The sequence below is a fragment of the Symphalangus syndactylus genome, chromosome 11, assembly GCF_028878055.3.
Source record: "Symphalangus syndactylus isolate Jambi chromosome 11, NHGRI_mSymSyn1-v2.1_pri, whole genome shotgun sequence".
In the NCBI taxonomy this organism is placed as follows: Eukaryota; Metazoa; Chordata; class Mammalia; order Primates; family Hylobatidae; genus Symphalangus; species Symphalangus syndactylus.
Genome location: NC_072433.2, coordinates 100,365,598 through 100,389,234, shown reverse-complemented (window position 1 = coordinate 100,389,234; position 23,637 = coordinate 100,365,598). Strand labels below are relative to the sequence as shown.

Here is a 23,637-nt window from a genome sequence, read left to right as displayed (position 1 = left end):
AAAACCTAGGCATTACCATTCAGGACATAGGCATGGGCAAGGACTTCATGTCTGAAACACCAAAAGCAATGGCAACAAAAGCCAAAATTGATGAATGGGATCTAAATAAACCAAAGAGCTTCTGCACAGCGAAAGAAACTACCATCAGAGTGAACAGGCAACCTACAGAATGGGAGAAAATTTTCGCAACCTACTCATCTGACAAAGGGCTAATATCCAGAATCTACAATGAACTCAAACAAATTTACAAGAAAAAAACAAACAACCCCATCAAAAAGTGGGCAAAGGACATGAACAGACACTTCTCAAAAGAAGACATTTATGCAGCCAAAAAACACATGAAAAAATGCTCATCATCACTGGCCATCAGAGAAATGCAAATCAAAACCACAATGAGATATCATCTCACACCAGTTAGAATGGCCATCATTAAAAAGTCAGGAAACAACAGGTGCTGGAGAGGATGTGGAGAAATAGGAACACTTTTACACTGTTGGTGGGACTGTAAACTAGTTCAACCATTGTGGAAGTCAGTGTGGCGATTCCTCAGGGATCTCGAAATAGAAATACCATTTGACCCAGCCATCCCATTACTGGGTATATACTCAAAGGACTATAAATCATGCTGCTATAAAGACACATGCACACGTATGTTTATTGCGGCACTATTCACAATAGCAAACACTTGGAACCAACCCAAATGTCCAACAACGATAGACTGGATTAAGAAAATGTGGCACATATACACCATGGAATACTATGCAGCCATAAAAAATGTTGAGTTCATGTCCTTTGTAGGGGCATGGATGAAACTGGAAAACATCATTCTCTGTAAACTATTGCAAGGTCAAAAAACCAAACACCACATCTTCTCACTCATAGGTGGGAACTGAACAGTGAGAACACATGGACACAGGAAGGGGAACATCACATTCCGGGGACTGTTGTGGGGTGGGGGGAGGGGGGAGGGATAGCATTAGGAGATACACCAAATGCTAAATGACGAGTTAATGGGTGCAGCACACCAACATGGCACATGGATACATATGTAACAAACCTGCAGATTGTGCACATGTACCCTGAAACTTAAAGTACAATAATAAAAAATAAACAAATAAATAAATAAAACCTGTAAAAAAACAGTACAGGAGAAATGGCATTAAAGTTTTTCACGATTTAGGTTCTCTTTTCACCTCTTTTACCTCAAGTCTAACATTATATTTACCCACGTATTCATTTATTTGTTTTGCATTTATTTAGCACTTACTGTATACTGGTGTTACAGACTCAAAGATAATGAACAAAGAATGAACTTTGTCCTCTAGGAATTTACAGCCTAGTACAGATTTGCAAACTTTTTCTGTAAAGGGTCATATAGTATATAGTTTTGGTTTTGTGGGCCATATGGTCTCTGTCACAATGATTCAACTCTGCTATTATAGCAAAAAAGTAGTCATAGACATTACATAGATAAATGGGCATGCTCTGTTCCAATAAACTAGATTTACAGAAACAGGAAATGATCTGGATTTGGCTGCAGGTCTTACTTGCCAGCCTCTGGTTTACTAGACGTGAGATAAAATAAATTAGTCATTACTATAGAGTGGGATAAGTGATCGAAGCTTGTGCAAGTACTTTGATAAGTTAATGAAGGGCTATCAAATTAGACTGGGAATTATGTGAGATACGGAAGATTTCTGGAGGAGACGCCGTTCAAGTGACTTATGAAACATGCGCTGGATTTGAAGGGAAAGAAAACGATGTTCTGAGCAGGGGGACAAACGTGCAAAGCATGAGCATGTAAAATAACAGTGCTGTTTATAGAAGTTAAAAGAAATTTGGGGACTGGAATGAAGGCTACCTACTTCAGCAAGAAGATGAGACTAGAGAGGTAGGCCCAGCTATATTCTGATGGGTCTTGGCTATGAAGTGAGGAACTTGGGTATGAAGCTAAAAGTCTTGTGGGGAGCAAATAAAAGATTTTAAGCAGGAAAGAGTAACAGATAGAATTTGTTGGCTGCCTGTTGGAAAGAGTGAGACCAATTAGGAGACCAATGCAGTAAACCAGGTGGAAAATGATGAGAGGTGGGGATGGTCAGGACGGAATGGATGTGAGAGCTATTTAGACAATAAAAGCTCTAGTCCTTGGTAATTGAGTATGGGGATAACCAAGAAAGAAACTTCCTAGATAACTTCTAGATTTCCAGCATGGTTGACTGGATGGTATAATTTATGTAGATAGAAGGAGAAAATTTGGGAAAGGGTACAAGATGATGAATTAAGCACAGAACTTTGACTTCAAGATAAATATATGACAGTCAATTGTATCTACCCAGTAGAAAGTTGATTGCTACTTAATTGAAGGTAGAAATTTGGTAGTCAGCCATACGTAGTGGTAGATTAAAGCCACAGATTTAGATTAGATTATCTATAGAGAGTTTTAGAGTGAAAAAACAGAGGGCCAAGGATATGACTCTAAGATAGCATGTATTTAAGGACAAGAAGTCTGATATGGAGTTTTCGTACAGAGATGGGAGAAACCAGAAGACAGAGTTTAACAGATTGAAGGAAGAGTTTCAAGAAGGCAGCAGTCGGCTTTAAGCACTGAAGAGAAAGAAAGAAATGTGTCTCTGGGATTATGTGTTATGAATGCCTTTGTAGAAAAGAAAATGAGGACATAGGGACTAATCTCTATGTAGGGAATTAGACTACTGTCTCTAGAAACATAGCCAAAGTGTGAGCAGCTCAGACACTGCTAGTGGGACTATAAATTTGATGTTTCTCGAAGGATGTTCAGAAAACTATATTGAGAGATTGAACCTTTTAAAATGAGTAATTCCACACCTAGAAAATCATACCAGGAAAATAATCAGATGCTCTCTAGTCTGTAAGGATGAACAAAAGTTCCAAAATGACATTTTGGATCATCTAATTTGATTAACTCCAAGGGTCATGTCCTATAAACGCTGATTGATATGAATGACATTATTTTAAACATTCTCCACTCCAACTATAGCCTCAGACCAAACTTGTTTTGAATCGGCCTTATATATATGTTAGATTTTTAAATTAAGAGACATTTTAAATATTGAAAGTTACAGAGTATGTGATCAACACATATGTACCATACCTAGATTGCAGAGAAGTTATTATATTTGTCCACAGCTTTTAAAAACAACATTACAAATGCATGTCAAGCCCCCTTTGTGCCTTTCCCTAATCCTATTCTTCTCCCTCTCTCACCTCTTTACAGGTGAGATTTATGCTTCTTGACCTTGTTTTTATTACTTACCTATGTGTAAGTCTATACAGTTTATAGCACTGTTTTGTATATTTTTAAACCTTTGATTAATACTGTCATATTATGTCATTCTTCAAGTTGATGTCTTTACTCACTACTGTTTTTGAGATTTTTTATGATGATACATTGTAGATGCATTTCTTTCAAACCTACATTCTATTGTATTTCAGTATGTGATGCCACTTCAATTTGTATATGTACGTATTTTCTGTTGATAGGCATCTGGACTAGTTATTTAACATCTCTGGTCCTCAATTTCCTCACTTAGAAAATGGAGATAATAATGGTACCAACCTCATGGAGTGGTGGTGAGCATTAAATTAATTAATACATATAAAGGACTAGCTGAAGCCCTGGCATACAATAAACATCCAGTGTGTATTAGCTATTATTATAAATATGACTTAATATTATTGTTAACCTCTTCTCAATTCTTTGCTGTTACAGATATTGTGCATGTCTCTTCCATTTATGCATAAATTTCTTGAGCACATGTAACTAAAAGTTGAATTTCTGGTTGAAGGGTATGCTTGAATTTATTATTTTTTTTTTAGATGTTGCCAAAGTCCTCTCTAAAGAAGTGGTACGAGCTTTTCTTCCACCAATATCATGTGAAAGTTTCTGTTTCCTTGTCAGCACTTAGTATTGTAAGACTAATGTTTTTGGCAATCCATTAGATATTAAAATGGCATCCAGTTTCTAAAATTATGTTTTCCTTATACTTAGTGAGGTTAGGAATCTTTTTATATCTTCATTGGCTATTCCAGTTTTCTGTTGACTGTTCACATTATTTGCCCATTTTTCTTCTTTTTCTTTATTTTTAAAGACAGGGTCTCACTTAGTTGCCCAGGCTGGAGTGCGGTTGCTATTCACAGGCAATCGTAGCTCACTGGGGCCTTGAGCTCCTGGCCTCAAGGCATCCTCCCTTCCCATCCTCCCAAGTAGCTGGGATTACAGGCACATGCCACCATGCCTAGCCTTGCCCATTTTTCTATTGGGTTGTTATCTTTTCCTTATTTCATTGTGGAATTCTTTATCAAAATACAATCTTTGTCATATCTCAAATTACATTAATAATCTGTTTCATTTTTTTAAAAATTGAAAACATTACTTTAATAAAAACTATTCATGCATATGGGAAACAACAAAATAAAATTGTACAGAAGAGTTTGTGACAAAATACAACCCTCCTGCCCCACCTCCCTCTCCACACCCATGCCCACTCCCCAGAGGCAGTCTTGATACCATTTGTGCTTCTAGTTCTCCTGATCATTTCTTCCGTAACACGGAAAAATATGCTAATACTTCTGTATCCTGATTACCAGCTTTTTTTTTTTTTCCCCCAGAGACAAGGTCTCACTGTGTCACCCAGGCTGGAGTGCAGTAGTACAATCATAGCTCGCTGCAGCGTTCAAACTCCTGGACTCAAGTGACCTTCCTGCCTTAGCCTTCCAAGTAGCTGAGACTACAGAGTGCACCACCATGCCTGGCTAATATTTTCAATTTTTTTTGTGAAGATCGATGTCTCACTTTGTTGCCCAGGCTAGTTTCGAACTCCTGGCTTCAAGAGATCCTCCTGCCTTGGCCTTTAAAAGTGCTGGGATTACAGGCATGAACCACTATGCCCAACCCTGATTACCAGCTTTAGACAATATCTCTTTATTCCATGCTAGGAAAAGGAAGTACAGCCACTGTTTTCAGCCCCACTTCTCATTCTCACAATTCATCACACTGGCTGGCTATAAATCCAGAAACTTCAGTGTTTTAGTTCCACCCAGCAGCTCCCCTGCTGCATATTCTAGGCAAGGATTTGTAGCACCTGTATCATCCATCATCATGCTCCCATCTCTTTTGTGTCTCTCTGAAATTTGTTGAAATTTCCTATATTTAATAACTTCTCCTTTTTTCTTAAATATGGTTTTGTTTGCTTATTTGCTTATTGTTTTGTACTTCACTCTACTTATTTCGTAAGAAGCAATGATGAAAGAAAGGCAAATGCATTTATTCCGTTCAACAGCTGTACACAGAAATTACCAACTATAGCCCAGAAACCTGTTACTTTTTATGACCTAATTATAATTTTTCATACTTTCAATATTTGTAGAACTGAAATTAGAGACTTCTAAATTACATTTTTTGTGTGACTCATATTGAAAATTTGGGGCAAAATAAGTTTTTAGATGTTTTTTGTAGTCTTTCATGAGCAACTCTTTCTGGACTACCTACTAGGTCCTGGGGTCTCTGTTAGTTGAGAATTTTGAACAAAAGCATGTAACCTACCACTTAAATTGCCTCTGTATAGCCCTCATTCCAACTGGGTTTGGGATTTATTATCATTATGGGGAAGACTAGTGTTTTTCTCTGCCCTTGAGCCTGAGAGACCAAAGCCCATCTTTCCCATTATACATCCCCAAGGGTAGGCTGCGAATTTACTTGAATGACAAATAGTTTTACTGAATTTTCACTTCATACTCAATTTCTTTGTAAGTTAAAGGAAGAATAGCCAAGAGAAAAAGAAGACTTTTATATATAGAAAATAATAGCTGTTCATTGTGAAACCATGCAGTTTTGGGTGAGAAGCATCAATCTTGACATGACTGAAGTCATTGTAGTTCTGCTGTCTGGTGATTGGTGTTCTCTAAGAGCTAAATATTGCCTGACTTGGCCAGTTCCTCTGATACAAACTGAGGTCTCTTTCTTTCTCATGTTATGATGATATCATCTGAAGATAAGATATATATGCATCAATGTGAGTATGAAACAAAGCACTTGTAACAATAACGACTTAGAGGAAAAAATGTTCAGTACAATTTTGTGTAATTCACCAGATACTCACTGTGGTTATTGCTAGGTAAAGGGATTGCATGTAATCTGTATTTTCTTTCTGCTTGTCTACATTTTCTACAATGAATGTATGTTTTCTGAAATAATATACAAAAATTTTATTTTTTTTCAAGGCAGAACACTTACATGATGCTGTTATTGCTACTGACATAGTTCTCTGCTGGACTATCTTAGTTTTGGACAGCGTCAATTTAGTATCTCTTCCTCTGAAAAACTTTCCTTGCCTAGGGCAGAGAAATGTCTTGCTGTTCTGTCACTAAGGCTACAGGGTTATTAGTGTTTTATGGAGGCCATTGGTCATTCATAGTTACTGAGCATCCCATGTGCTGCATTCTGTGGGAAAATACAAAGACAGGTATATGTGGGAAAATATCCAAAGTGGGGACCCTCTTTAAAAGAAAGATCATTTTCAACTTCTGTGAGTTTATGTATCAATCCATCAAAACAAATGTGATGGGATCTGCTGTGCACGGGGTGGTGTGCTGGGTGCTGCACACATCTCAAAGGGAATTGACGTAGCACCAACACTGTCTGCCAGTAGCTCATGGTCATATTGGGAAGATAAGGATTGAATATGTGAAAACAATTTTTAAAAAGAGAGAGAGAAGAAGAAATCAAAGTTAAGTACAATCCAAAAGCTGTCACAAAACTGCAAATAATCACCAAATGACTGGTGCAGGTACTAAATGTTATCAGAAGGGAGAGACCACCATGGGCCTGAGCAGGCTGCCAGGACTGCATGGAAGTGGAAGGCACTGAGTTGAAATTGGAAGCTAGAAGGTGTCTTTAGGCCTGTGTGTTCAGAATCCTAGAATTTTATTTCCCCCACATTCTGTTTGTCAAATCCAGTCTCAAGGCCAGCCCAGATTCAAGGGCAGGGAAATAGCCTCCACCTATTGATGGGAGGAATGGCAAAGGCATGCTGTAAAGAGGCATAGTCACAGGGGACTCTATGTCATTGAAGGCCATTTGTAACAACCTGGCAAGGTGGTGTATGGAAATACCCTGTGATTCAAGTTCTCCAGACTTAGCTGTTGATATAAAGGAGAGCTTTTATAATTTTCTTCCTCTTCTGTAACTTTGTTTTCTCACCTTGTTGATAACAAAATGTAACTTTATATTCTCATTCATATGTAACATAGAAGGATAACACATATATAGATGAATGTAATTTTCCGGTTTGATATAAAAGCATTGTTAATTCATGACCTTTGATAATCAAGCTGCTCATGTTAGTGCTGTCCCTAATTGTTTTCTCATGCCAAAATGTACCTGTTATTAACGTCCGAGGTGCTAGATGATAGCATGGAAAGGGCAAGAGCTCTAGAATCAGACCGATTTGATTTAGATTTCCAGGCTGTGCCACATATTGTCTCTGACTCTTTCAGCTGTCATATCATAATCTGTAAAATGGGGACATGTTAGTCTATTCTTGCATGGCTGTAAAGAAACACCTGAGGCTGGGTAATTTATAAGGAAAAAAGGTTTATTTTGGCTCACTGTTCTGCAAGCTGTATAGGAAGTGTGATGTCGGCATCTGCTTCTGGTGAAGGCCTCAGGATGCTTCCAATCATGGTGGAAGGCAAAGGGGAGCCAGCATGTCACATAGCAAGAGAGGGAGCAAGGTGGGAGAGGAGGTGTCAGGCCTCTTTAAACAACCAGCTCTTGTGTGAACTAACAGGGAGAGAACTCACTCATCACCAAGGGGATGGTGCTAAACCATTCATGAGGGATTAACCCCCATGACCCAAACATTTCCTACCAGGCCCCACCTCCAACACTGTAGATTACATTTCAACATGGAATTTGGAGAGGATGAACATCCAAACCATATCAGGGGATAATTGTAATTCCCCTGCAGGCTTGTTATTATTGTTAATTTTGTATTTCTGTACTGAAAGAATTTAGCTTGAATTTAGTTTTTAAAAACTAGTACTTCTATTTAAAACTTACAATTTGACTTAATTTAGTAAAGTGCAATGTATTTTGGCTTTGATCCTTTATATCAGCCTCTCAACAGCCTACACATTTAAAATTAAAATTCAGTGTTACACATTCTACTCTGAGTTGGTATTTCTAGACCACAGTTACTTCTTTGCAGCTGTTTCTTGTAGAATGGGGCTTCTCAAGCCTGGACAGAGCTGAGTTTCTCACCAGGGTGCCCAATATATGTAAGTGGGCTGCCAGCAGGGAGGAAGGGTAGGCCTCTGTGGACAGATTGTACCACTTAGTGAGGTAGTCAGTTCCATTCAGTATTCTTTTCCCTGAGCAGATCATGATTCATTATTAAAGCCCTAATCATGAAACTGGGGTATTATGAAAGATCTATGATCAACAATTATAAAACAACCATAATAATGGCTACTATTTGTTGAGTATTTAATATGTGCCAGGAACTATGTTAAGTGCTTTCAATGTATTCTCTCATTTCTTTTCAGAGCAACCCTATGAGGTAGGTACTACTACTATCCCCATTTTAAAACCTACAATGACATATCAATTTATGAAAGTAGTATAATACACTGTGAAAAGTGAAAATACACAGACAGGAAAAATGAATACACCATATTTTTACCAATCAGAGAATATTAATGTTAACATTACATGAACTTTTGGAATTCAGAAAACCTCTTTATTTTTTGCTAAGCCTAAATTTAAGACTATTCTCTAAATATCTAAAAAAGAAATCCTTATTTAGAAAGTATAATCTGAACCCTGAACTCAGAGTAAAAGCAGGATCCTTTCTTTCTGTTTGTATTCCTGCTTTAGCAATCCTAATCATCCCTAATTCTTGGATGAATCTGGCTGAATATTAGGTAGGTCTTATATGAAAATATTATTTGAAAATATTACTTTAAAAACCAAACAAACATTTTTCCAGTGTATCGATTAGCTACTGATAGAAGAAAAATCACAAAATCTGAGCTTAAGAATGAACTTTAATTTGCATGAACAATAAGAACTTACTCTTGATCACACATTTTGGGGTCAGCTGGAATGACTTTTCTTAAGCTATGAGTCTTCAGGTAGATTGGGGTGGCGTATTTTGAGGCCCAGGCTGGATACAGGGATAATGGCTACCATGGTATGTTTTTCTCCTAATGATGACTGAAGCAAAAGGGGACAAGCTCAACAGTATAGGCACTTGTCCGGTAATATCCGAGGGGCCAAAGCAAGTTAGATGTGAAGCCTGAAGTTAAGGGATGGGAAAGGACACACCTACCATGAATGTCCTTGGCCCTGAGACCAAGGCAAAGATATACATTTATAACACTACTGTGGGATAATGAAAGATAGGACTAATATTAATAATTTAACCTGCCATACCCACTTCCATGTATATATTTATTCCTATCCTCATCCATCTACTTTACAAATATATGTGTGTATATGTGTATGTGTATATGTGTGTGTGTATATACACAGATGCAGAGGCATATATATATGTATATATATGATATACATATGGACACAGACACACATGTACACAGAAGATAAAACGTAGCTATGTGTAAAAATTCTTTATAAAACATGAAAATAGGATAGCATATGGAAGCAGGATGATGAGCTAAAAAGGCTAGTGGCATAGGCCTGGCATAAGTTGAAAGGTCTTGGATTCTGTTACATTTATTGAAAAACACCATAAAGAGCAAGTATAAAAGCATGTCAAGGACAAGACTAACCTAAATTTGATGATAACTCGGACCCTGGAAACTTGGGGAAGGGGACAAGGGCAGAGGTGGGGGAGGGGAGTGCAGGGCACAGAATTAGGGATAAGGAGGAGTGAATGAGAAGATATTAAAAATGCCCACAATTTTGTGAGCCTAGAGAATTTGAGAGAGACCATAGTGACATTGACCAGGAGACAGAATTTGTGAAGGGTGACTTGAAGAGTGATCTTGGCATGGTTAAGTTTCAGGTATCAGCAAACGTCAAACTGGTTATGTTCTCCAGATAACTGAACTTTGGTAGTATGTTGAGACAGGCACACTAATTAGCTTTGTTTGTGACCGTGAACAAATTTATAATGTCTCTTCCAGCACTTAAAGTCTAAAGTCCTTTGACCTTTGTTGAAACCTGCAGTTGGAGGAATATGAACAAAATATTTGCTGAAAGGGGTTAGGTAGAGAGAAAAGAACAAGACTTGTATGTCAGGGATCAAACCAATGTCCTCCACATAAATGTTCTTGGTCAGCATAGGGTTATTGTTCTTGTTATTCTTTTTGAAATTCTTTTTTATTTTTCTTTTTTTAAATTTGAGACTCTATAGGCTGGATATACTTCTCTAGTCCAGCCACAGACCCCACCAAGCCCTCTTATCTTAGATCTATCCACTTCACACATTTACATTAAATCTAGTCCTGGAAGACATTGAGATTTCGATCCCTGCTCTTAGTCTTAGGGCTTACTGATTGCTTGTGGGAAGGTGGAAAATACTCAAAAACAGGAAAAACCAAAGGTAGCTAAGCATTGAACCATGAAAGTCAAGATTAAATGATGTTTTAAACAAGTACTAAAGTTAGCTGATTGGTCCAGAAAGCTGAAAATCAAGCTTGTTAAAATCTCTGTTGGTTCTTTTATAACTTGACTAGATTTTGGATTCTGCCAAGAGTAGAAATAATGTCTGTTCTATGTTCTGAAACTTTATCTTACAGTGAGATTACAGCTATACTCTTCAGGTGTAAAGAAAGAACTTTATAATTCTCAATTTGAAAACAAAGAAAGGGAGAGAAGGGTGTGGAGACACGAAGAAAAAGAGAACAAAGGATTAAAAGTTGCCTCACCATTCCAAATAATAGAGTTTTTGTTTAGAATAACCCAGATGAAACATGTTTTTTTCATACACTTATCACTTTTCTAGAAGCAATGAGAAAGTTGAAAATAGGTCTAGTATGTGAATATATTTAAGAAATACCTTTTTTTCATTAACCAGTTTCTCTAGCTTAAATGTCACTCATAACACATTTTCTTCTGTTCAACCCCTTCTGTAGAAATGACTTGCTAATGGTCTGTCGCCAGTTGAATATGGAAGAATCTGTGGCTGAGATCATGAACCAATTGGGAGCAGATGAAAATGGGAAGATTTCCTTTCAGGATTTCACAAGATGCCGCATGCAGCTTGTTCAAGAAATTAGGAAGGAGGAAGTAGATCTTTCTGCAAAGTCAGACAACTCCTGTACGAAGAAGCTGAGGGATACAGTTGCTTCCTGGCCCACGAGCAGTGACAACAGTTTGGGTAGGTATAACCAGATGGCAGTTTTATGGCACTCCACTGGCCTTGCCTATGATCTCTCTAAATGAGAGTAGCCTCCCCAGCATGGGGCCAGCTCATACTGAGGCTGCCCTCCTAGCCACACTTTCCCTGTGGGAGTGCTCACTGTTTCCCCCAGTTCTGTCTGATGGCTTCACACTTCTCAGCTTGCTGCTTTCTTTATTTTGCTTCTTCCATTTTCCAAGTATAATAATATATTCAAGTAGCTATTATGGAAGAAGGGCAAATGCATAAGAAAGGTAGTAACTGCATCAGCAGGCCTCAGAAGCTCTTTGGGGAGGAAGTTTCAAGGTTACATGCAGAGGCTTTTAAAAGCAATTTTTTTTGTGGGGGGGACAGAGTCTTGCTCTGTTGCCCAGGCTGGAGTGCAGTGGTGGGGTCTCAGCTCACTGCAACCTCTGCCTCCCGGGTTCACGCCTTTCTCCTGCCTCAGCCTCCTGAGTAGCTGCGACTACAGGCACCTGCTACGACGCCCGCCTAATTTTTTGTATTTTTAGTAGAGACGGGGTTTCACCGTATTAGCCAGGATGGTCTTGATCTCCTGACCTCGTGATCCACCCGCCTCAGCCTCCCAAAGTGCTGGGATTACAGGCGTGAGCCACCGTGCCTGGCCTAAAAGCAATTTTTTTAAATTTAATGTTAAAACTGTTTTCTATAAAGATGGTTTTTCTGTTCATAAGTTTATATTTCTTACTGGTGCAAGATAAGCAGTTGGAAAGAAAGTTCTTAATACTGTTGATAATTATTGAAATTGGGTGATGGGAACATGGGGTTTCTTGTATATATTTTTGAATACTCAGTTATACATATTTTTTAGTATGTTTGAGATTTTACAGAATAAAAAGTTTAAAAGGAAAGAAGGGAGACATCTTAAAGGGTAGCCTTAACAAAGAGACAGAAGAAAGTATCTGAATTTTCAGGGTTTGTTTTTCCTTGAAAATATGTCTTTGATCTCTTTGTTTCTCTGCTAGGTAGGTCTAGTGGCAAGAAGTAAAGCGTCATGTTAGTTGTCCATGTCCAAATGAGCATAGATAATTGTGTAGTGCCACATACACACACATCTTTAAACAATGCTTCCTATTATTGAGTAATGGAAACAAGAAAAATGTCCACATATACTCCATGCGTTACTACCTTCATAGATTCTACTTTAGCAGCAAATCAGATGTCCGGTAATGCATGTGCTCTTAACATAATATGTAGAAACACTTAATATTGAAATAAAAACTTTCTGAGTATTTGAGTAATATATGTTCATTATAAAAAAACACGGGGAAAAAAGGAAGCAGAAGAAAATAAAAATCATCCTAATCCTACCACCTGGAAGTAATAACTACTGCTTACATTTGATATACTTACTTCTGGAATCTCTTCCTCACCCTCTGTCTCTCTCGTCATGCGTGTGATTTGTGTTTTACTAATTTTTCCACACATCTTCTGTATATTTGTATCTTGCAGTTTTTCTTTTGCATTTTCTTCATGCTTTTAATGGTATTTGAAAGCATGATTCGTAAGTTTGCATGACACAAAATAGACACTCAGTAAATATTTATTAAATGATGAAATGAAGGAATTTTTTCTGCTAAGCTGTATTTTCAGATTTTTCTGCCAAGAACATGGATTTCTTCTATAAACACATAAGCGTACACACATACATATTTGAAGGGTTAAGTACATTGTGGAACACCCCAACCAATAATTGCATACTATATAGCATTAAAATAGTGTGTAAATGTGTATCAAAATATGTACACAGAAGGAAATTTTTTGTGAAAAAAAAATTGTTTGTCAATGTGTAATAGATATTTATAAAAATCCTAAAAGGAACTGGTTTGAAAGAATTGCTGCACACATCTAATTGGTTTGACTAGCTTGGAAGACTGTCCTGACCAGAGAAAGGATTGAAAAACAATACCCTTTCATCCTTTTATATAACCTTATACCCTTGGGAAAAGAGGTGGTAACTGACAGGAGGTGATTCATAAAACATGTCCTGAACTGAGGAAGTGCCGGCAGCTATGAAACCTCCTACCACTTTCTCCTGGTAGTTAAGAGTTCAGAGTCAGACTACTTGAGTGAGAATCCTGTTTCTGATGCTTACTGTCTACATGACACTAGACAAATTATTTGACCTCTCTGCGTCTCAGTTTCCTCAAGTGTAGAATGGGGGCAGTTGTTATTTGGGGGAATAAAGGAGCTAATATATATGTAAAGTCCATAAAGCAATGCCCCGCACATAACCACTAAATACGTGTTAAACTAATATTGTTATTAAAGTCCTGGGGATTTGGAAAACAACTCCCTATTCAGCCTAATGTAAATCAAATACATCTAAAAATTGACACTAATTAGGCTGGGCACCATGGCTCACACCTGTAATCCCAGCACTTTAGGAGGCCGAGGCGGGAGGATCACTTGAGGTCACGAGTTTGAAACTAGACTGGGTAACATACAAAAAATTTAAAAGTTAGCCAGGTGCAGTGGTGCATGCCTGTTGTCCTAGCTACTCAGGAGGCTGATATGGAGGGGTTACTTGAGCCCAAGAGTTAAAGATTGCAGTGCGCCATGATTACACCATTTCACTCCAGCCTGGGTGATAGAGCAAGACCTTGTATCCAAAAAAAAAAAAAGGGACAATAATTAAATAAAGGTATACATGTTCAATTAGTCCTTCTCTTTTCTATACTATTAACCTCTCCTTCTGACTCTATTTAGGTAAACTCCAGGATCTCCCTTCTGGGGGTGGAGGGAAACCCTCTCTTGACTTTGTGTCCCCGTTAGTACTGCCTTATTTCTCTGACCCTTTCTTCAGTGCACTCTTACCATCCTCAGTCCTCACCACTCTGCTGGCCCTGCTCTTGCTGCCTCCATGTTGGCAATCCAAAGATTCCTTTTCTGCCCACATCTAAATCTTTGGAATTTGACCCAGCTGACCATTCCTTCATGCTAGCTGTACTTTATTCTCTTGGACTTCTTGACACCATGTTCTCCTGTTTACCACTTTAGCTTCCCTTTCTCAGGCTATACTACTTCCAAATTTTGAGGTGCTTTGGGGTTACATTCTCTCCTTAGATGATTTCATGTGGTCCCATGGGTTTATTTATTTATTTATTTGAGTAAGGATCTCACTCTGTCACCCAGGCTGGGGGGCAGTGGTGCAATCATGGCTCACTACAGCCTCAACCTCCTGGACTCAAGTGATCCTCCTGTCTCAGCCTCCCAAGTAGCTGGAACTACAGGCATGCACCACCAGGCACAGCTAATATTTTGTATTTTTTTGTGGAGATGGGGTTTCACTATGTTGTCCAGGATAGTCTCAACTCTTGGACTCAAGCCGCCTTCCTGCCTTAGCCTCCCAAAGTGCTGAGATCACAGGCAAGCGCTACCATGCCGAGCTTGGTCCTATGGTTTTAAGTACTAGTTTTCTGCCAGTAACTCCGAAATATATCCCTGCCCTTTCCTGTGATCTCCAGAATCAGGTTAAATTGACACGTATTCCTAGATATCTTACAGACTTCCAACCTTAATGCAGTGAAAAAGAACTTTCGATTCTGTCCCCTACTTTTTCTCCCAGGCTTAATAGTCTCCTAGATAACCTTTAACTCGGAAATATCTGCATTTAGTAAATATCTGCGTCTCGGAAGTATTTCTATTAATCTGTTTGCTCAAGCTGGCAAGTCCCACTGTCTCGCATGCAAAAGTATAGCCAGAATCTGCCCACTTCCTTTGCTCTCCTGCCATCACCGTGTCCAAATCACCATCATATCTTGCCTTACCTACTAAAATAACCTTTAACTGGCCTCCCTGGCCCCTTCCTTGGCTCCTGACATTTTATTTTCTATTCCGTAGTCGGAATTGTCTTTTAAAGTTATAAAATGATGCTTAGTTCAATCCCATGTCTGAAACATTCTATGGCTTCTGTATCATCTTAAAGTCCAAATTCCTTACCACAGTGTGGTGCATACCACCCACTCTGAGTTGATCTCATCTTGCTCCCCTGACTTACCATGTTTGCCACAGTTACACTGGCCTTTCTGCTTTTCCTCTAATTTAGCAAACTCAGCCAGTCTCCCAGCCTTTACTAGGCACTTAACCAGGCTTAAATATTTCCTCTTCAGAGAGGCCTTTCCAAGCTCAAGCAGCCTCTCCTCCTTTCCTCATTCACATGCCCTTACTGCTTCATACCACTCACCCTTATCTGACATGAGTTATGTGCCTTCTTGAATATTTACTTATCTATCTTTCCCCATACAAATAAATTTCCACCTGATTATTAATGACGTTGATTGTCATGTTTACTGCTATACTCCAGCACTTAGAACAGTGCCTGGCACAGGGAAGATGCTCGGTGCATGTTTGTTGAATGAATGAATGAATAAATGAATGAGCAATGCACTGTCATGCTTCTTTAGGGACACAGGGAAGTGCAGCGCACAGTTCCAGACACTAAATAACTTATAATGTGATTGTGGAGGCATAAGCACATGACAAATTAAGTGACAATAAGCTTTAAAGTAGAGTTAACAAAAGTTTGGAAACCATTGAATGGTACAGAAGTTATGGTCTGCTCTATAAGAGGAGCTAAGAAATACTGTGAACAGGAGTTTCGGGAAATGGTTACCTGTGACTGTAGGATGGAGAGAAGTAGAAAGAATGTTGTTGTGAGAAAAGCCTAAGAAAAACTTAGGTTGAATAGTTAAGTGACAGAAGAACTTTACTGTCAGCCTTGACATTTCACAGCACATCTACAGCAGGGAGTTGAGTTGGCAGAAAAAGAAGACTTGTCAAAACATTACATGCTCAACTTGGAAGAGGAATTTCCATAGATTCATTTTTCCCAAGTGTTTTCTGCAGAACACTGATTTAAAGAGATGATTATAAATATTACGTGAGGAAAGAATTTCTTTGTTAAGTACATGTGAAAACTTTGGGTTAAACTAGATTATAGTTTTCTTTATGGCAAGACATCTCGGAGCCTTTAATATGCTATTGTTTCTTGAGAGTCTCCAGAAGAAGAATAAAATATAAGCGTTTTCCACACTTAATTGACTATAAACGTTTACTCACAAAGCTTCTCTTAGGCCATGCATTCTCTGCTCAAGAGTTCTTTGGGTGAAAATTAAGGCACCTGAACAACCACGTCATAACAGATTTTTGTATCGGTTTTAAGCCATCCCAGAAACAATATTTTTAAATTTTTATGTGTTTTAGACATCAGCTATACAATTTAGTACTTGTAGCAATAATATAAATGTTTTAAAATTACTAGTATTTATTAGCATGAGACAATTTGCTAGGCACTTTACTTGTATTATAATGCTAGAAAGATAGATCCCAGTTTCACCACTGAGTTGCCATGGAACTTAGGCTAAGTTCCTGACTATTCTGAGCTTTAAGTTTTTTATCTCTAAAGATAAAGCAGTAACACAAACATTATAGGGAAGTTGGAAAGATTTAGTGAGATATTACATGTAAAGTTCCTACACAGAGCTTAAAATATCACAGGTTTTCAGTATATAATCGTGTTGTTATCATTATCATCTCTAATCCTTGCAACTACTTTCCTCATCTAGAATAGAATCCTCCTTCTATACAGGAGGAAACTGAGGCTGTAAGCCACAGAACAAGTAAGGAGTAGAGAACACTCAGTCTGTTGAAAGAGATGATTGAGTCTGTTGCACCTTTAACTTAGAAAATTGACGTGATGCGCAAAGTGCAAACTGAAAATAACACTGCCACCCAGAGGCCACTCCCAGAAATGACAGACATGTGGTCCTCAGGGACTTGAGGCAGGGTCTGAGGGCAATTCGTGTTAGTGAAAGCCTATCTTGTTGGCAGCAAAGTGATGCATACATTATACCAGAACAGTTGTGAGGTATTCTATATGCTACCTAACTTTCCAATGAAAAACAAATAATCTAGGTTCATTATAGTTACTTGTAGATTTCATTTTGAAAAGTGTGCTTTTCTTTGTGATTGGGAAAGACTGGAGTTAAAAAAGAAATTCTGGCATTAGATATTTACATATGTTTGCAATTCCAACAGAGCCTTTATTTACACATGGCCTTTTAAATAAATAGTTTTTCTTTTTTACTTCAGCCAAGCTGTAAACCTTACACATGGATTCCATGTACTTGTGTCAAACATGTGAACTATGTGAAAGAGGCAGTGCTTCAGGCTGATGGCCACTGAAGGGGCAGGGATTGCCTGAGGAGAGCTGATGCAGCCCTTTGAGCTGACCTAATGAGGCTGTCACCTGTCTGTGCTTCTCAGAGCTTTGGGGGCACTTGTTTTTCTTCCTTTGGTGAGGTCTCAGAGAGCCCCAAAACTTATTTCAATCAAATCCCATAGTTGTAAAACATCGTTTAAGATAGCAGACATAACAACCTGTTAATTAGTACAATTAGCTTTAATTTATACTAAGATTAGAACACCAGGCACAATTTCCAATAACCTATGTCTCCAAAGACTCTTTATTGCCCTTTCCTTGAGGAAGATTCTCACCTGATGTGTCAGCCTTCATTGCTGCTCTGATGGTGCCCCGTGGTCTAAGGAAATGATAGAGTACTGAAGTTTCTCAGAAAAACTAACAGTAAAAAAAAGTTTTCTTTAATAGGAATTCAAAGTAAAAAGTTAGATCAAAGAATATATGGTTTGGACAGGAAGAACCTCAAACCCACAAGCCCATGGGAGGAAGTATGAGGAGATATCCTGATTCCTTGGCAGATTTAAAGAAACAATAAGCAACCTCCTGAATTTGGGTTTGATATCTTGGTTAAAAAAGTTAAAACTGCAGTTTTAATTAATATATACAAAACCTTTTCAGCCCTGACACATCCCAGTTTTCCAGAATGAATGCTACTGTTAGATTTCGTGGTTAAAAATACTGCCCAGCGAGCATAAAGCCAGACTCAAGTCACACACGATAGCCTTCAGCCCCATTTGAAGGTATAAGCATTGTTTTTTTTTTTCATTTTTGTTGTTGTTTTGTTTTATTTTACATACTCTAAGCTCTCTGTCAAAGGGTAAACAATTTAATTTATTCCAATACTTAATTGGGAGTTATAAAGGCCTTTAAAGTCTTTAAGTAATGGGTACCATTTTACATTCTATTGTTGCATACTGAGAATGCTGTGAAGCAACTATCCATAGATTAAGTTTGGGTAAACTTAGCCAAGTATTTGATTAGCAGTTAATTTTTGTCTCTTTTTATTAATCATTGTCCTTCCTGTCCTTGAGGAGTCCCTAATTCCTATGGATTCTTCTATTCATACTTCTCAGATTGGCAGTACCACGGTCTAGGTATGGATCCTCCCTCATCTCTTGATTACTAGAGTTTCCTCCTAGCTGTTGTTTCTGCCTGCAAGCTGTTGATTTCAGTCAGTGCTGCTATGGCTTCCTAATATTTTTGCTATGTACTCATGATACAGCTCTCTTTTATCTACTTAATTGACTATGCTGTCACCTCTGGATACTTTTGGATGTCAAGACTCCTAACCATCTAGTGGGCTTATCCTGCTATATCCCACCATGTTTTCCACTACTTCCCACATGGGCCCTTAGCTTCAGTAATGCTGGCCTTCTTATGACCCCTACACAACCCCTCAAACCTACTTCTTGAGTTTTTTTCCTTCTGTACTATGTATTAGGGCTTTTGGTGACAAGCAGCAAACACCCAACTCTAATACTTTGAAGAAGAAGTGGGAGGTGGTAAGAGAGAATGCAAATGTGACCATATTGTAGAAGCCTAGGCAGTTAGATCCAGCATGGATGGCTTCAAAGGCTCGAATGTCATCAGCCTTCCTTCTGCTGTGTCTCAGCCCTTTTCTTTAGAATTGGCTTTATTCTCAGGCTCCTGGTCATGGCTTCCAGCAGCCCAAGTCTTACAGCCATTCTGTCGGGTAGCCACAGAGAAAAGAGGGATTCTTCTCTAATGTTGGCTTCACAAATGTCCTGGAAATTGGTCTCACTAGCTCTTCTTGGGTCATATATCTATTCCTGAACAAGTCACTCAGGCTATAAGAATGCAGTGATCTGATTGGCCAGGCCTGGATTACATGCTCAGCTTGTGAAATTAGGGTAGAGTTGGCTCTGTCCCCATCTTGTGGACTAAGAGCTGAGGAAAGAGCAGGTAGGGAATCAAGGTCCTGTCACTACCAGAAAGGCGAATGAGTGCTGGGCAGGCAAAAATAACAGATGCCCATTCCATGGTTTTATAATGAAAGTTTTCTTTTTATGTGTATTTTCACCATCCTCAAAAGGCTTTAATAATGCTACATAATACTGATATGTGTGTGTGTGTGTGTGTGTGTATATATATACATATATATATACATATATATACATATATACATATATATACATATATATACATATATACATATATATACATATATACATATATATATACATATATATACATATATATATATACACGTATATATATATATATATATATGGCAACTAGGAGATTCATGTGTGTCTTATACACAACGCAATTGTAAGTTTCTAAATGAATTGGTAAACATTTTATTTTATGTCTCTTAATGTGTTTTCATTATATCTTGTGTATTTATCTGTCATTGCAATTATCAGCCACATTGTGTTATAATCATCCACTGTATATCCATCTTCTCTACTCGATTATGCGTGTTGGGCAAATAGTACAGAGCCTGACACAGGGCATGCATTGGGTGTTTGACCAATAAACAAATATATCAGTGAACAAAGCTCTCTGATACCCATAGCACCTAATCCCATGGACAATGACTATTTTCAATTTATTGTCAGTCTTCAAAGCATGAACCTGTTTGTTCAAGGTACAGTTATTCCTTTGAAATAAGAAATGTGTGCTTGGATCTGAGCAACTTCTAAAAAGAAAATTAGTCCAAGTAATGACTGAAAGGTCAATATTACCAAGATTAATTTTTTTATTTTAAATCTACTCTTATCCTGAGGATATAGTCTCAAGCTGGATGAAATGAAAACACCAGAACATTGAGTTCACATCAGCTAATATCTAGTACGTGCCTTCACTATGACACTTGCTGCTGAATTGACAGAAGAAAGAGAATGTGTGATGTGGCTGATTGAAAAACATGGCCACAATATTTTGCAGCTTTTCCCATCAAGAGGTGGAGTATTTTTTCCCCACCCTTTAAATCTAGGGTGGCCTTGTGGTTTGCTTTGAACAATAAAATGTCACAAGAATGAATTTGTGCAAGTTCTGGAGCCAAGGCCTCAAATCCCTTGCAGCTTCTTCATTCATGTCTTGGAACACCCCTGCCACTATGAAAGAACATCTGGACCAGACTAACAAAGGTTGAAAGACCACACAGGGAGGCCCAGCCAACAGCCAGCACCAAGCCCCAGACATGGACTAAGTGTGGATATCTTAGTCCCTCCAGCCCCTGTCAAGCTACCAGATGACTATAGTCACATCAGTGACCCCAGATGGGACAAACCAAAGTACTGCTCAGCTAAGCCCAGCCCAGCTGAGAATTATTGACCCCCAGAATCATGAGAAACAGTAAATTGTTGCTGTTTTAAGTCACTAAGTTTTGTGGTGATTTTTTATGTAGCAGTAAATATGAAACACATAGAGAATTATCTTTAAGAAATTTGTGAAATTATTGTGAATCAAGGTAAAACATATAAATAGAACTATTACAGGATCATATATGATCAAGTGAAAAATGTGTGAAGCAAACAAGTTGTGTTATAGGAGATGAGAAAGGAGAATCACTGTCAGAAACCAGAGAAGACTCTTGGAAGAAATAAAGTCCAAGCTGATCTTGGAAAACTGGAAAAAAAAATGGAACAATGTTGAAATAAGGAAACACACCCAGGTCATGATAAGTTGGAGAAGAGATCAATAGAAAGTATTTAACCTGTAATTAAATTCAATGTCCCTGTGCATCATACTGAGTTATATGAACATCCGGGGAGTACATAGCTGTGGTTGGGTGTGGGAAGTACTAAAAGCTCCAAGACAAACATGGTGCATCTTTTTTTTTTTTTGAGACGGGGTCTCACTCTGTCACCCAGGCTGGAGTGCTATGGCACAGTCATGGCTCACTGCAGCCTTGACCTCCTGGACTCAAGCCATCCTCCCACCTCAGCCTCCTGAGTAGCTGAGACCACAGGCGTGCACCACCATGCCCCAGCTAATTTTTGTATTTTTTGTAGAGATGAGATTTCACCATGTTGCCCAGGCTAGTCTTAAACTTCTGAGCTCAAGTGATCCACCTGCCTCGGCCTCCCAAAGTGCTGGGATTTACAGGTGTGAGCCATCGTGCCCAGAAAACATGGTGCATCTTCTCAAGCATCAGTTTAGTTGACTATTTGGAGGAAAAGTTGTATAACTTGGTAAATTGCTTAAAATTCGTATTAATAAAAATATGGCATATAATTAACCATTCAAATGAATTTTTAAGATGAAACATGTGACTTCAAAGAAATCTCTGGCTCGGAGGTAAGTCGGTCTGTCCCCTAGACTCTTTTGACTATCCTCTGCCTTCAGCATACTCTGGTGGAAGAGACTGAGAAATGCTTCATTAAAGGATTCCTTTAAAAATATAAACCTCAGAACTTACTTCTCTTTTAGTTTGTCTCTTTGGGTTGTTTAGGACTCCTGACATTTGAGCTGACAATTGTTTTAGTACCAGACAATGATTTACAGAGTCCATCAGGATCAAGGAGCAAAGAAGGTTTAAGGCTGTCAAACACCGTTACGATCATAGCAAAGACATTTTCTGGAGTGACTATTGCAATGGCTTTGCTATTAAAAAAAAAAAAAAGTAGAAGCCCCAGACTGGGCACTGTGGCTCACGCCTGTAACTGCAGCCTTTGGGAGGCCGAGGTGGTCATATTACTTGAGCTCAGGGGTTCAAGACCAGCCTGGGCAACATGGTGAAACCCCATCTCTAAAATTAGCCAGGCGTGGTGGCATGTGCCTGTGGGCCTGTGGTCCCAACTACTCAGGAGGCTGAAGTGGAAGGATTGCTTGAACCTGGGAGGTGGAGGTTGCAGTGAGCTGAGATCACACCACTGCATTCCAGCTTGGGTGACAGAGTGAGACCCTGTCTCAAAAAAAAAAAAAACAAAAAAACCTCAGCTTCTCAACTTAGCATGTATAGGGAAGCAATCCTGCAGTGAAAATGTGTTAACACAGGAAAATCTTGATTATGCAGGAGTAGCTTTTATGTGGCAAATGTTGTTTTAAAATTATGAACATAATTAAAGATATTACATTACAGTATCCTTTATATATTTCACAGCTTTAAAACTAACTATTTTTTTCCAACCCATGGAAAATATGAAACAAGGAAATAGAGAAAGAATCTGTTTAAATTTATCTTGAGAGGTCACGTCATCTGCCATGAGGAGCAACCAAGAGTTCTTCTGAACAAGGGAATGAAAGCGGAAACTGTAAACCTTCCCCCACCCCATTCTCAGACAATTGAACCCACATATTAAAATGTAAGTACAAAACAGCTGATGAAACCAAAGATAATAAATGACTTTGACATCTAAGACAGAGTAATCAACAGTCAGATGTATGTTATTTATCTATCAGAATGAAAATATTTCTGTATTAGGTATATTTGAACTTCAGTTCTTTGTATTTAATTGTTTTTTAGTGCAAACTTTATTATTTTTTAGAATATTTTAGAAACATTTTATATATGTATCTTTTCAGAGTATGTCACATGCAGAATTGTGTTGTGGACACCTTCATTCATTGAAACAACTCTCTTCTCAATCAGACACCCAAGTTGCACTCTTAGAAACATCTTTTTTACGTGTGTCTTTAAACAGTGTTTTAGGCTGGGCTCAGTGGCTCATGCTTGTAATCCCAGCACTTTGGGAGACCAAGGTAGTGATTGCTTGAGCCGGGGGGTTTAAAGGCTACAGTGAGCTGTGATTGCACCACTGCACGCCAGCCTGGATGACAAAGCGAGACCCAGTCTCTGAAAAAGATTAATAGCGTTTTACATACAGAACAATATAATGATCACATTCATACATTCATTCTTAGTGTAAACTTGAAATTCTGTACTTATGATGTTATATTCTATTTGTGGTACGTTGGACATTATCTCTTCATTGTGTATTCACTGCAGACAGAAGGAAAAACTAAAGAGCAATACAAAGAAGAAATATGATATATATATTTTTTAAACTTGTAAGAAAACATGTACAAGGTCACTGGATTCAC

The 23,637-nt window shown here is 38.4% G+C and overlaps 1 protein-coding gene across 1 annotated transcript in view; it reads left to right on the top strand.

The window, feature by feature from the left end:
• MCC (MCC regulator of WNT signaling pathway) overlaps positions 1-23,637 on the top strand; it is a 470,217-nt gene that overhangs the window by 89,315 nt on the left and 357,265 nt on the right. Inside the window, exon 2 of the mRNA XM_055298398.2 lies at positions 11,137-11,381. Coding sequence (XP_055154373.1) covers positions 11,137-11,381 — 245 coding nt within the window. The remainder of the gene's footprint in view (positions 1-11,136; positions 11,382-23,637) is intronic.